The sequence below is a fragment of the Ambystoma mexicanum genome, chromosome 13, assembly GCF_040938575.1.
Source record: "Ambystoma mexicanum isolate Mex_15411 chromosome 13, UKY_AmexF1_1, whole genome shotgun sequence".
Classification (NCBI taxonomy): Eukaryota; Metazoa; Chordata; class Amphibia; order Caudata; family Ambystomatidae; genus Ambystoma; species Ambystoma mexicanum.
The window spans coordinates 718809111-718822172 of NC_090938.1; the positions used below are offsets into that span (position 1 = coordinate 718809111).

General features: G+C 46.3%; 1 protein-coding gene across 5 annotated transcripts in view; it reads right to left on the reverse strand.

Moving 5' to 3' along the window:
* Positions 1-13062, reverse strand: part of LOC138521792 (E3 ubiquitin-protein ligase TRIM39-like) — a 128723-nt gene that overhangs the window by 44674 nt on the left and 70987 nt on the right. For 4 of the 5 annotated variants that reach the window (XM_069634883.1, XM_069634884.1, XM_069634880.1 and 1 more), the window contains 3 exons: positions 12118-12221; positions 4654-4674; positions 4525-4551 (listed from right to left, as the gene is read on the reverse strand). In XM_069634883.1, coding sequence (XP_069490984.1) covers positions 4525-4551; positions 4654-4674; positions 12118-12221 — 152 coding nt within the window. The remainder of the gene's footprint in view (positions 1-4524; positions 4552-4653; positions 4675-12117; positions 12222-13062) is intronic. The other variant, XM_069634881.1, reaches the window with a different exon arrangement.

The following is a 13062-nucleotide window of genomic DNA, read 5'->3' on the forward strand; positions in this document are numbered from 1 at the left end:
TTAACAACAATGTATAGGAAACCAACTGATGTTAATAGCTCTTTACATTTCACGAGTTTCCACCCAAGGCATCTTAAGAACAATCTTCCTTTACGAGCCAAACGGATCACTTCCAGCACAGAAAAACTACAAACAGAATTTGAGACTATGAGATTGAGATTTCTGGAAAGAGGTTTTCCTGAACAAATAGTGACACAAGCCCTCACCAGAACAGAATTGCAACCTCGGGACAGGTTATTGAATAAACAACCAACACAGACTAAATCTAACTTGATTTACACATTGAGATACTCAGCACAAAGTTTCCAAGTCAAAAAGATCATCACTAAAAACTGGAACCTGATTACATCAGATCCGAATCTTAACCGCCTTTTTCCAGCTCCTCCTATGCTAGCGCATAAAAGAGGAAGGAATTTTAGAGATACACTGATAAAAGCAGTGAGACCTAAAACTTCGACCCAGAGGACACTTACCAAGACAAAAAATTGTACTTTTCCCTGCCTTAATTGCCAACACTGCTCAAACATCATAAAAGGCAATCACATTAGACATCCCAACAATGGCAAGAAGATTCCCTTGAAAAGCTATGCAACTTGCGATTCCAAAAATGTAATTTATACCATCAAATGCCCTTGTGGCCAATACTACATTGGGAAGACCAGTAGAAAAGCCAAGGAAAGATGGACCGAGCATAAATCTCAGATCAGAACTAAAAATCTCAAATCACCGGTGTTCCGGCACTTTAGGGACAACAATCATAATATCTCTCAGATGAGATTTGCGATTTTGGAAGTAGTGCACCCGCTACAAAGGGGAGGTGATTTACCTAAACTACGTGCACAAAAAGAACTATATTGGATCCACAAACTTGAGGCAATGTCCCCTTTGGGGCTCAACGAAGACTATTATTTAGGTCCTTTTATCTAAGAATTTAGAATTGCTGTCAATATACTACTTGTTTTACTATCCTGTTTACCACCTTTAGCCCAACCTCATTCTTCTTGGTTAAATAATGAAGCTGATGAAATAACTGCATGGCCACCATTAGATTGTGCACCAATCCGAAGGGCAGCCTTGCGCCTCCTAAATTTGACTATATATGTAGTTCAGTTTGTCTGATCATATGTCTTATGATACCCTGATATATGACTAAATTGTGAACCATTTATGGGCAGTGTAGCGGGCTGGCCCATATATCATGATAATAGAATTAATTATACTCAGAACAGGGTTCATTATCTCACCCTGATATTTTGTTACGCTTGGTATATGAATTCCTTTTATCCTCTTCTCATCCACAACTTTTGACCCAAAATCTATTCCAGTCAACTTATGTCTGTACACAACCTTCATAAAGTTCCCTCGCTCGACCTAAGACACCGGTCCTGCACTTTAAGTTCACCACTATTCTAACACATCACTCCTTCGCTCTGTGCACCTGATACCTTTTGGCACATATAGTGAGCTATCAGAACCAACAAACCCCCGCGCGGGTTTTCTATGAGCAGTGGCATATAACAAAAAGCAACTTTATCCTCCTCTCCACGAGATCATCACCAGTTGGCTTAACTGGTGACTTTCCCTAGGCGGTTTACATTTTTTTCAATGTTTTTCTGATCAGTCTTAAGCTTTTAAACTCTATCACAAGCTGCCTTTACAGGAGCCGCTCGCACTGTTAGGCTGACCCAAGCTATTATCAATATGAGGCATACTTGTTTTCATCTCATTTTGCCTTAACATTTCACCTCTACCTGCAGGGACATGGAGTTGCCCGGCCTGTGTTTGTTTACACATGACGTCAGACACGCGTTTGCATGATGACGTCATGTGTTTAACATCCCGGACCCCTTGGTCTGCTGCCTCGCTCCTTTTTTACACTCAGCACTATCCCAATGGTAGTCACAATATCTCCACTATTGTGATACCCTGTCTTTTATTCTTTTATTTGTAGCACATCTTCCGATAATTACCCAATTTGAAGATGTAGCGTCACACGCATCAGCGTGATGACGTCACGCCTTTTAATGCAACATTAACACACACAGCATTGACAATGGCGTTGGCGTTCCTTTGGGCTCCGGTCTCCAGTTGGCAGTACCGTGGTTACACAGGTAAGAGCTCCTCACCTCTAATTACACTCCCTATGCAGAATCCTGTTCCTACGTCGCCCTTTACCTCCTTCAAATTCGGCTATACCTTGATATTATTCCACCTTTCTATTTCTATTCCTTTTAGTGACAGTGGACATCTGTTGAACAACTCTTCCAGTCACTGGCTACAATTTAAGTATTTCCAAGCCACCTTCTTGGTTTCCTGATTACCGTGGGTTTCACACCATGGCTAAAGATGATTTTCCACCACCCAGATAGATCGCTATCAATCGTAAGTGTAGTCCCAAGTTGATTATTGCTCGAGCCTTTCCTGATTACTGCACTTATTTACTAGTCTCTGATACCCACTTCCTTTCTACAGATATGAGTGCGTTGACATTACTAATCTAGTACTGTTTGGTCGATTACTGGGGATCCCCTTCCTGGATCCACCATCTCTTCGCTTGAAGATATTTTTATATATTCACAAGGTTAGAATTTCCTTTTCTGTCTTTCAGTCCACTTTTGTTATAACCACCACATGACCTTACAATATTTCTTAACACATTGTCCAGTTTATTACGTAAGCTCATGATGCTGACTCACTTTGTTTTGTAAATTGTAACATTAAGGGAACTATTGAGTTTGAAAATGTTAGCCCTTGGGTGTCATTGCACCTCAAAATTATGATATTTAGCGCCAATGGTGCTCATTTAATTAGCCTAAATACTGTTTTCAAGTTGGTTGTACAAGCTGTTTTTGTAAAATTGTTATCAATTGAAAACATTATTCTAATGTAAATTTTGTACATATCTTCCCTTAGAACTGTTTGATTTGCCCCTGATGAAGAGTGTCGTACCACTCAAAACACGTTGGGCCGTCTACAATTTCAATATCAAGAATAAACATGAATTTCGATTCTTGTGACCTACTCTGACTGAATGTTGATTTCTTCAATAATTGACTTCCCTAAGCTTTTTTCATGCTAAATGTTTCTTTAAAAAGATATTATTAGAACTACTGTTTAAAATACAAATTAATTGTTGGTCTGGTCATCCAGATATTAGAAAGTGTGCAGGGGACGCGAGTTCCTTAATTGGGAACTTTTCTGTTTCTTAATATATCAAGTCCGCCACTCCTGCAAAGCTGTGATTTCCGGCAAAGCAACAGCCTTGCCAACCGCCTCACGTGTAAGGGGCTGGCATGGACTGTATTCTGAAGCTTAGAGCACCCTTTCTAAAGAGGCGTTAATTAACAGCACGCTGGAGGTGTCGTTAGTTATGAAAAGAGGTGGCCTTCCTTACAAATTGTTAGGTTTTCCCCCAAAAATTCTAGAAATTCTGAAATAAGTCTTCTTTTTAAGCTGTCAGTGCCACATTTTCTGCGTCACAGAAAGTGCTGCCAAGACTCTTCAAGCCGCCGACACTTTCTGTACTGTAGAAATGTGTCTTTGCTCTTTGCATTTTGGCCAGAGGTGCTCTGCGCACGGTAACCCTGCAGCGCTTCATCTGCACATATTTTACATGTTTTTTCTTGCCCGCTGCACGTCTCTCCTCCACTCTTCCCTCACCCTCAGAGTGCAGGTGGGAGGATTTGGAGGAGGGAATGTCATTATTACGTGGCATTTAGCACAGGCTCAGAATCGGGCTGAGTGTCGCTGCAGGGTACTCATGCCGCCTCACCTACTGGTGACTCTCTGTGACTCATGTTCCTTTCCTATAACCTAGTGTCGCTGCAGGAGACTCATGCCGCCTCACCTACTGGTGGCTCTCTGTGACTCATGTTCCTTTCCTATGACTGAGTGTCGCTGCAGGGGACTCATGCCACCTCACCTTCTGGTGACTCTCTGTGACTCATGTTCCTTTCCCATGACTGAGTGTCGCTGCAGGGGACTCATGCAGCCTCACCTTCTGGTGACTCTCTGTGACTCATGTTCCTTTCCTATGGCTGAGTGTCACTGCAAGGGACTCATGCCGCCTCACCTACTGGTGACCCATGTTCCTTTCCTATGACCGGGTGTCGCTGCAGGGGACTCATGCAGGGACTCATGCCGCCTCACCTTCTGGTGACTCTCTGTAACTCATGTTCCTTTCCTATGACCGAGTGTCACTGCAGGGGACTCATGCCGCCTCACCTTCTGGTGACTCTCTGTGACTCCTGTTCCTTTCGTATGACCAAGTGTCACTGCAAGGGACTCATGCCACCTCACCTAATGGTGACTCTCTGTGACTCACGTGCCTGTCCTATGACCGAGTGTCGCTGCATGTTACTTATGCTGCCTCACCTTCTGGTGACGCTCTGTGACTCATGTTCCTTTCGTATGACCAAGTGTGGCTGCAGGGAACTCATGCCACCCCTCCTCAAAGTGACTCCTGAGATCCAAGAGGCCACATGGGGGGTTAGAGTTTGGAATTTGCAAATCACATGTACTCACGTTCCCAGGATTTCACGTATCTCAATTCTGAAAGTAAGAAGAAAATTAAGGGTTTGTGAAATCAGACAAACCAGCGAGACATTGAAGTATGTTAAATAAAATATATTTATTACCATTAATCAAACTTACCCATTTCTACAGGAAATGTTTCTGTAGTAAAAGAAAAACAAGTGATGTATTAGAACCCAAACTTAACCCAGCACTACCTGCCTCCAGCTCCCAGCACTGCACCTCCACTCCCTGCCCTTCAACTAATACCTCCCCTCCAGCTCACACCACTGCACCCCCACTCAAGGCCCTTCACCTAATTCCTCCCTCCAGCTCCCACCACTGCACCCCCACTCCATGCCCTTCCCCTAATGCCTCCCCTCCAGCTCCCGCCACTGTACCCCCACTCCCTACCCTTCACCCAATGCCTCCCCTCCAGCTCCCGCCACTGCACCCCCACTCCCTGCCCTTCACCTATTGCATCCCCTCCATCTCCTGCCACTGCACCCCCAATCCCTGCCCTTCCTCTAATGCCTCCCCTCCAGCTCCTGTCACTGCATCCCCCACTTCCCACCCTCCACACAATGCCTCCCCTCCAGCTCCTGCCACTGCACCCGCACTCCCTGCCCTTGAGCTAATGCCTTACCTCCAGCTCCCGCCACTGCACCCCCACTCCCTGCCCTTCAGCTAATGCCTCACCTCCAGCTCCCGCCACTGCACCCCCACTCCCTGCCCTTCACCTAATGTCGCTCTCCAGCTCCCGTCACTGCACCCCCACTCCCTGCCCTTCACCTAATGCCTCCCCTCCAGCTCCGACCACTGCACCCCCACTCCCTGCCCTTCCCCTAATGCCTCCCCTCCAGCTCCCGCCACTGCACCACCACTCCCTGCCCATCACCGAATGCCTCCCCTCCAACTGTCAGCACTGCACCCCCACTCCCTGCCCTTCACTTAATGCTGGCCTCCAGCTCCCAGCGCCACAACCCTACTCCCTGCCCTTCCCCTAACACCTCCCTTCCAGGACCTACTACTGCACCCCCAATCCCTGCCCTTCCCCTAATGCCCCCTCCAGCTCCTGCCACTGGACCCCCACCTGCGCTTCACCTAATGTCCCCCCTCTAGCTCCCACCACTGCAACCCCACTCCCTGCCCCTACTTAAACAACTCCCCTCCAGCCACGACCACTGCACCCCCACTCCCTGGCCTTCCCCTAACACCTCCCCTCCAGCCCCCACCACTGCACCCCCACTCCCTGCCCTTCACCTAATGCCCCTCTTCAGCTCCTGCCACTGAAACCCCCACGTCCCCTTCACCTAAAGTCCTACTGCAGCTCCTGCCACTGAACCCCCAATCCCTACCTTATCCCTCATGCCTCCCCCTCCATCTCCCACTACTGCACCCCCACTCCCTGCCCTTCATCAAATTCTCCCTCTCCAGCTCCCGCCACTGCAACCCCATTCCCTGCCCTTCCCCTAATGCCTCCCCTTGAGGTCCCGCCACTGCACCTGCACTCCCTGCCCTTCACCTAATGCCTCCCCCTCCAGCTCCCACCACTGCACCCCCACTCCCTGCCCTTCACCCAATGCCCCTCCTCCAGCTCCCGCCACTGTACCCCACTCCCTGCCCTTCCCCTAATGCCTCCCCTCGAGGTCCCGCCACTGCACCTGCACTCCCTGCCCTTCACATAATGCCTCCCCTCCAGCTCCCACCACTGCACACCCACTCCCTGCCCTTCACATAATGCCCCCCTCCAGCTCCCACCACTGCACCCCACTCCCTGCCTTTCACCCAATGCCTCTCCTCCAGCTCCCGCCACTGTACCCCCCTCTGTGCCCTTCACATAATGCCTCCCCCTCCAACCACTGACCCCCACTCCCTGCCCTTCACCTAATGCTTCCCTTCCAGCTCCCACCACAGCAGCCCCACTTTCTTGGGTGTCCAACTGTCATGTTTCGGCTTTTCCTCCCTGACCTCTCCCGCCCCAGAGACGTCACTCTTTCAGATCGTAACATTATCAACACACAGTAAAGGAACATGGAAAAGGGCATTACAATCACAGATAATGCAGCCTCTTTATTGGATCAGGCATTTCATGCCACTATATCTGATAAAGGACCTCCTATTTTGAACCCAATACTAGCTCAGTGTCCTCGCAAGCAACACTTCAGGGGGATTTAAGTTACATCTGAGGTGTTGCATTAACCCCTACCTGTGCATCTCTAAAATCTGAATCATTGCAATTGACTGCATTGGGAGAGTAACTTCATGCATTGGAACACACGTACCCTATTACCCCAACACCACCAGACCTAAAGGCGGTGTAATGAATCCTACGGATCCCTCGCTGAACCCCTGCCTACAGGGTCCTCCCAGGTGGCCAGAGAAAGGCACACACTTCCTGGGGAAAGGCACACACTTCCTGATCCTGACCTTGGGGTGGTCTACTGCGGGAGGATCACCTGGGAGGAGACAAGGCCCAGGGTGGTCAGGAGATCCCGTGGGATGAGACGCGACATGTGTCCTTTGAAAGGGAGCACCTTTCAAGATTGCCAAAACCGGTAATGGCTTATTGCCATTACAATGTATCTGAACCTCATATACATTCTGTGGCTCTCGGCACATATACCCTAACACCTAAACAAACCTTCATAACAGAAAGATCTTTCAAGGTATCTCAGCATAAACACCCTCCTTACTTCCAAAGGTATAAAGTAAAAGGATCTGTCTTCCTCTGTAACAACCAATTCTAACTGTTCATCTTTTAATGGTTTTAACGGAAATAAATCTACCCCTAAAACTAAGAAGTTGCTTTAAAGAACAAACTAGTCCCATAATCCCATGAATACTGGATCGAGGAAGAGGGCTGAAGAGGCATGCTGTAATAGTAGTCAGGCAATTAGGCCTAACAGCCCACACCTGAAGGAACCTGGGAGGTATAAAAGGCCCCTCAGGTGTAGGCAATGCGCAGGAGCTGGAACAGATGTACGTTAAAATAACGTATCCCAAAAGATCGAATTACAAAATTGCAGAGCCTACTTGCCCGCATTTTGTAATTCGATTCTTTGGGATTTTGTCCGTTTGTCCCCCGGACTGCCTTTAATGTATGCGGGGGACACCGCTGTAACCAACATCCCCCTTGTTCAGTATTATGGACTTTGATCTAATTTACCATGCCGAATGCACACTAAACGTGCATTCAGCATTTTAGATTCAATCTTTCGTGCAGGACCGCTGGAACTGCGACTGGAGTGCAGGCTGTAGTAGCAGTAGCAGAAAGAAGAAGACACAGTGTTGGCAGTGTATACATACATGGGAGAACAAAGGGACGCTGGAACGTTGATACAGCAGATTTCACCTGCTTGTTCTGTGAGGGTCCTGTTCCCCCAAACTCTGAGTTGCAGAGGCTGTGCAGTGGAAGGCGTGCAGGAAGGCTGCCTTTCCACATGTGAGCCTGATTGTAAAGATTGCTGTACCAGCGGTGTGTCAGAGACCAAGGCAAGGAGCTGCAGGCAACAGGCTCCTTTGTCGACTGGCCGCACCAGAAACACCTTCAACAAGGAAGGGTGTGGGTCCCTGTGAAGCCAGAAGCAGTAGAGGTTGTGCCCGAAGTCGTGGAAGTTGTGCAACCCACAGAACAAGGATTACAGAAGACAGTGAGTCAAACCTGCCGTTCTGCTTCCTTGCACGAGCACTATCAGCGACAGTATCCAGCCCCATCTTCACTCACGTGTAGGCTAAAGTGAGCTGAAGTTGTTCATTAAACTTTTGACAATGGAACATTGAGAAAGTAGCACTTGCTTGTGATCAGTAATTTCTCTTTTCGCTCGCGTGAAGAGCAAATGCTACCAAAAGCCAAGCAAAGAGCATTCCCCTATTAAGCCCGAAAGCAGCTTTTCTTAAAGCCAGAAAACCATCTAACTAAGACTGTGATTCTGTAGAAAGTTTAACGTTGCTTAAGATACAAGTGTGCCGGCATTACCTGGAGCCAAGAGACTGGCATCAAGGCTTCTGGGTAATTATTTTGGCTAACAGTTGGCAGAGATATGAAGGCAAAGTTGGGGAAGGGAAACCTGCTGTTCATCTGAAGTTGATACAATCTAGATTGCTTGTTGAAGCATACTATCTGAAGTTGAGACAGACAAGAGAAGCCAAGAAACTGCCCCTTTTGAAGAGATACTCAGAGGAAGAGTGCCTTGCCTGGTGGAGGGTGCTGAGGTGCCTTAACCTAAATCTTGTCAGAACTAAAAACCTGTTTTGGATTTGAAGTACTGAAGCTGTGATGGTATTCCAAAACACTGAGACTGTGGTGGTATATTTAAGTTTCAATAGATGCAACATTTCAAAAGCCCAAATGAAGTAAAGTACTATGAGACAAAGGAGAATGCTCTCATGGGAAGCTTGAGCAGAAGTGAAGCTGTTGAAGTGGAAGCAGCAGCAATGTGAGTCATCCTGACAAATATACCTACTGTGAATCCTAATCTTGTGAATGATGACATATTGATTGCTAACCAAGAACTGTTTCACTGACAGTTGTAAAAGTGGCATTTCTTTTGAACTGTGGCAAGCTCCTTGGCTACCGGAAGTGGTGGCAAAGCATTGCGGCGGCTGGGAACACCATTGTTGCTGTTCTGAGGAAGTGGGAAGTCCATATTGCACCAAGGAGAAAATAATTGCTATTATTGGAACTTTGGTTTACAAAACATTACTTTGACTTTGAGACATCAAGCATTACCCTGAGACTATTCCATCTACAAGGAGTCCCTGGTTCCTTTCTTTTGTTGAACCTTGAAGCAGAATTCACTGTGAATCCCGGGGAAGGGAACTCTCCCAGGTTATGAGAGGTTATCAAGAAACTGGGAATGTTGCTGATGCCATTTGAAACACAAATACAAAAAAGGTAGCAGGCGCCCCTCTCTGGAAAAAGAACACGGCATGATAACCTGTTCAGTGGTTTTTAACCACTTTGAGAGTTCACAGCCATCTGCTTTTTTCTCACTGTACCTTTCACAGATGGGAAATAACTATTTGCATATCAATCTTTGTCCCGCCCACATGGGCAGTCCAGCACCAAAATGCTATGGCATTTCCCTTCTGAACAAGAGTACCAACAGCAACCCCATACACGTGTTTCAGCCTTCTTGGGCCTCATCAGTGAGGTGGAGCTGTGCCTCTCTGAGCACAGTGAGCAGGGAGTCCACGTCTGGTTGCCCCCAGGTAACCTAGGCTGACCAACCCAAAGTTCCTTCCAAAAATATAAAAAAGGTAGCAGGCGCCCCTCTCTATTTGAAACACCATATAATGTTTAGTGTGAGGGCAGATATCATGTGTTAGAGGGTTTCCCTTTAGCTTTGGTTAGGCAGGGAAATCCTCAGCAGAGTAGTGACAGAGTAGTGACAGTGAGGCATTTAATATTATTTATACTTTAATAAAATGGCATATTTTGAACAATCATCAAAGAGTTGCCTGCCTCGCATTTCTGACCTCTCACAGCGGTTAATACTAAACTTTGGCACTAGGCGACCGTGAAGTTAAATTATCATTAAGCCGGAATGAGTTCAGAAGTCTGGGGAAGCTGATATTTCTGGGACATAGTTGGCCAGACTGTTGTTTCACGAGGACGGTCAGGCCTGTATTCAAACTATTCAGACTCCGAGGGGGTCCTTTTTGTACTGCCCTCAGGATATACATAATGTCTTTATTGGCCTTTTGTACTTCTATGTGCTCTAATCAGGAAGCATAGTCTACTGAGGCCGTAAAGATGGATTTTCAGAATCAGCCCTGGTGCCAGATTCTGAGAGGTCACCCTATTCTGGTGAACAGGACGAGACTAATGTCTACTCTGACTCTATCAAGGTAGAGTGACTGAGCAGTAAGGCTTAGACTTAGTGGTGAAGGGTTCAGTGAAGCACACACAGAGCACTCTAATAAATCAAGCTAGGCAGAATGTATACAAATACAGTAATATTTATAAGGCCTCGAACCAACTCTTATCAATGGAAAATCACAGGTAAGCAAAACTACTAAAAGTACACTAACAACATATGTACATCCGTCATTACGACCTCCAACAAATGGTACAGGACGGCAACAGCCCTTGCAGTCACGGCTGCCGTCCAGTTCAGTTTCCACTGTAGGAATAGGAGGGTCCAAGTCACACATGTTCTATCAGATCTGTCTTTTCACCACAATACTTCTGACCTAAATAAGAATGTATTTTTTCAGCTCCTTTTGGGCACATCTCCTTTTAATATTAACACCCTTTTGAATTATTTTTCTGTATTATAATGTTTTTTAATGTTGTATTCCTCCCTTCTCTAAAGTAAAATGGTAGAAGATTGGTTCTCCTTTTATTATCCCCTTCTAACTTTTCCCCCTCCCCTTCTTTAATGATTTGTTTTAATCCTTCCATTTACACTTTTTTATGAGTTATTCTGACTTACTGCCAGTTACATATTTAGAGATTAATGTTACAATTCATCTTTTTTCACACCACTATTTATTTCGCTAAATTTGATGAGTTTAGCTCAACTAGTGCATTATCAGTGAAATATATATGTATTTAGTTTGTTCATCCAGTCACGGATGACCAGTTCATTTCTTACCATCAACCCCATTCAAAACATGGTTTTGCTTCTCCGGAACCCCACCAATCAACCACTCATCCGATCATGATTCATCCAATTATGGCTCATCCAATCAAACACTCATCCAAACATGACTCATCCAAACATGACTCATCCAATCAAACACTCATCCGATCGCAGGCTCATCCGATCGCAGGCTCATCCGATCGTGGCTCGCTACCATGAACCTCGAAGGGTTCACGCTGAAGCTATCCGAGTGACAAAAATGCCCAGACAGCTTGGTACCAATTGGCATGACTGCACAAAACCAAACCTTTCTGGCCAGCCTCGGATTTCAGGCCTGCAGTAATCCCAAGTTCAAGCACACCTGGAAGTGGAAACCTACTCCTCTCTGACCCTCCACCCTCACACCACACAAATCATCAGCGTCAAACAGTTTGACCACATTTCCCCCAACCTTGATACCAGCCCGAATAATCTTTAAAATAGACTTTATAACATCCAAGGCTAGGCAACCCAGTCACAACCGTACCTAGCCACAACAGTAGGGAGGCCAGAGCAATTCTAGAAGCCACATCATTGCAAGACTGGAAACAAACAAATGTTGAAAAGGAAAGATAAAACAGGGGGCGGGTAACAGAAGAAGACCTATCGCCACTGTGGAACGCCGTCCCAACCCACCTCCGCGCAGCACCATTATGCCTGCAGTGGATGAAAAGAACTGAATACCTTGATATTTAAGGGTTTCTCTAAAAACTCGGTGCACCAGGTAATAGCGGTCAGATGATGCGCCTCTCGTCCACCAAAAAGCCAGCCCCGCCCCCCCTACTCAAACACTGTGATGCGCTCCATTGCCTGGTATTATAGGGTTTTAAATATGCAAGTACAAGAATACAGGCAGATCTGTTCCTCATTGAGATGTGTGCATTTACATGTATTTCAATGTAATAAGTGCAGTGAGATGGTTGGATAATCCTTCCCAACCACCACCGTCTCTTGATGGGCCTGGCCTCTTATCTACCTTGTAATTCTGCGAGCAGCTGGGTACGGCGTCTGATAATCTGCAGCGTCGCCTCCATTCCAGGGGCATCTTCCTGGGGCTTCAGAGCCTTCACTTCACTGCACCTGAGAATTATAGAAAGATACTGTATATAACCATCGGCCTCCAGAAAAAAGTAAGAGAAAGGGGGTCTCAACGGTAAGATAAGGGGAGAAAAAAGAGACCCCATTACTAAAGATGGAAGAGGAAGGCTCTAAATTACTAAACATGAAAGGAAGGGGAAGCGCATCCCCCGTAAAGCAGATGGGCGGAGAGCACCACTCATAAATGAGGAACAAGAGACAGGCAGCGGTGAGAGGATGGGCAGAGGAACCACAACTGTGACACACATTCTGAAGGGGAGACCCCAGGGAGGAGAGGGTGGGCTGGGGAATCTATACAGTGATATAGAAATGATACCCGAGGGATTAGCAGTTTGGATATTGCCATCAGTGGTTTGGTGTAAAGTACAATTAACCAGTAATAAAATGTCCACTCAAGCAAATACAAAACGACATCTATTTATTAACAACACATATGCATAAGTAGAAGACACTACATGATAAGTAAGACAAAATGTCTACACATATGCAAACCACAGGTAGGTGCCCAAAATTGGAATACACCCCACTTTAGAATTCAGTTCAAGTAATGGGTTCAACAATTAGCAAAAGCAGGGGAGGGGTAGTCCAATTCTTACAAAGGCCTTATAGGTTCATAAGGCACACCAACACATAAAAGGAAATCCAGCCCCAATTCTAGAATCAACAGAATCAAAGTATTCAAAGTTCAAAGGCAGGTCGCCCAGTTCTTGGATACTTTGTAACAGTGCTCGCAGTGCCCCAGTAGGGAAGAAAGAGGCTCGATACAAGGGGCAGTCCTAGAGTCAGCACTAGAATGTGTAATAAAGCAAAGTCATTGTTGCTT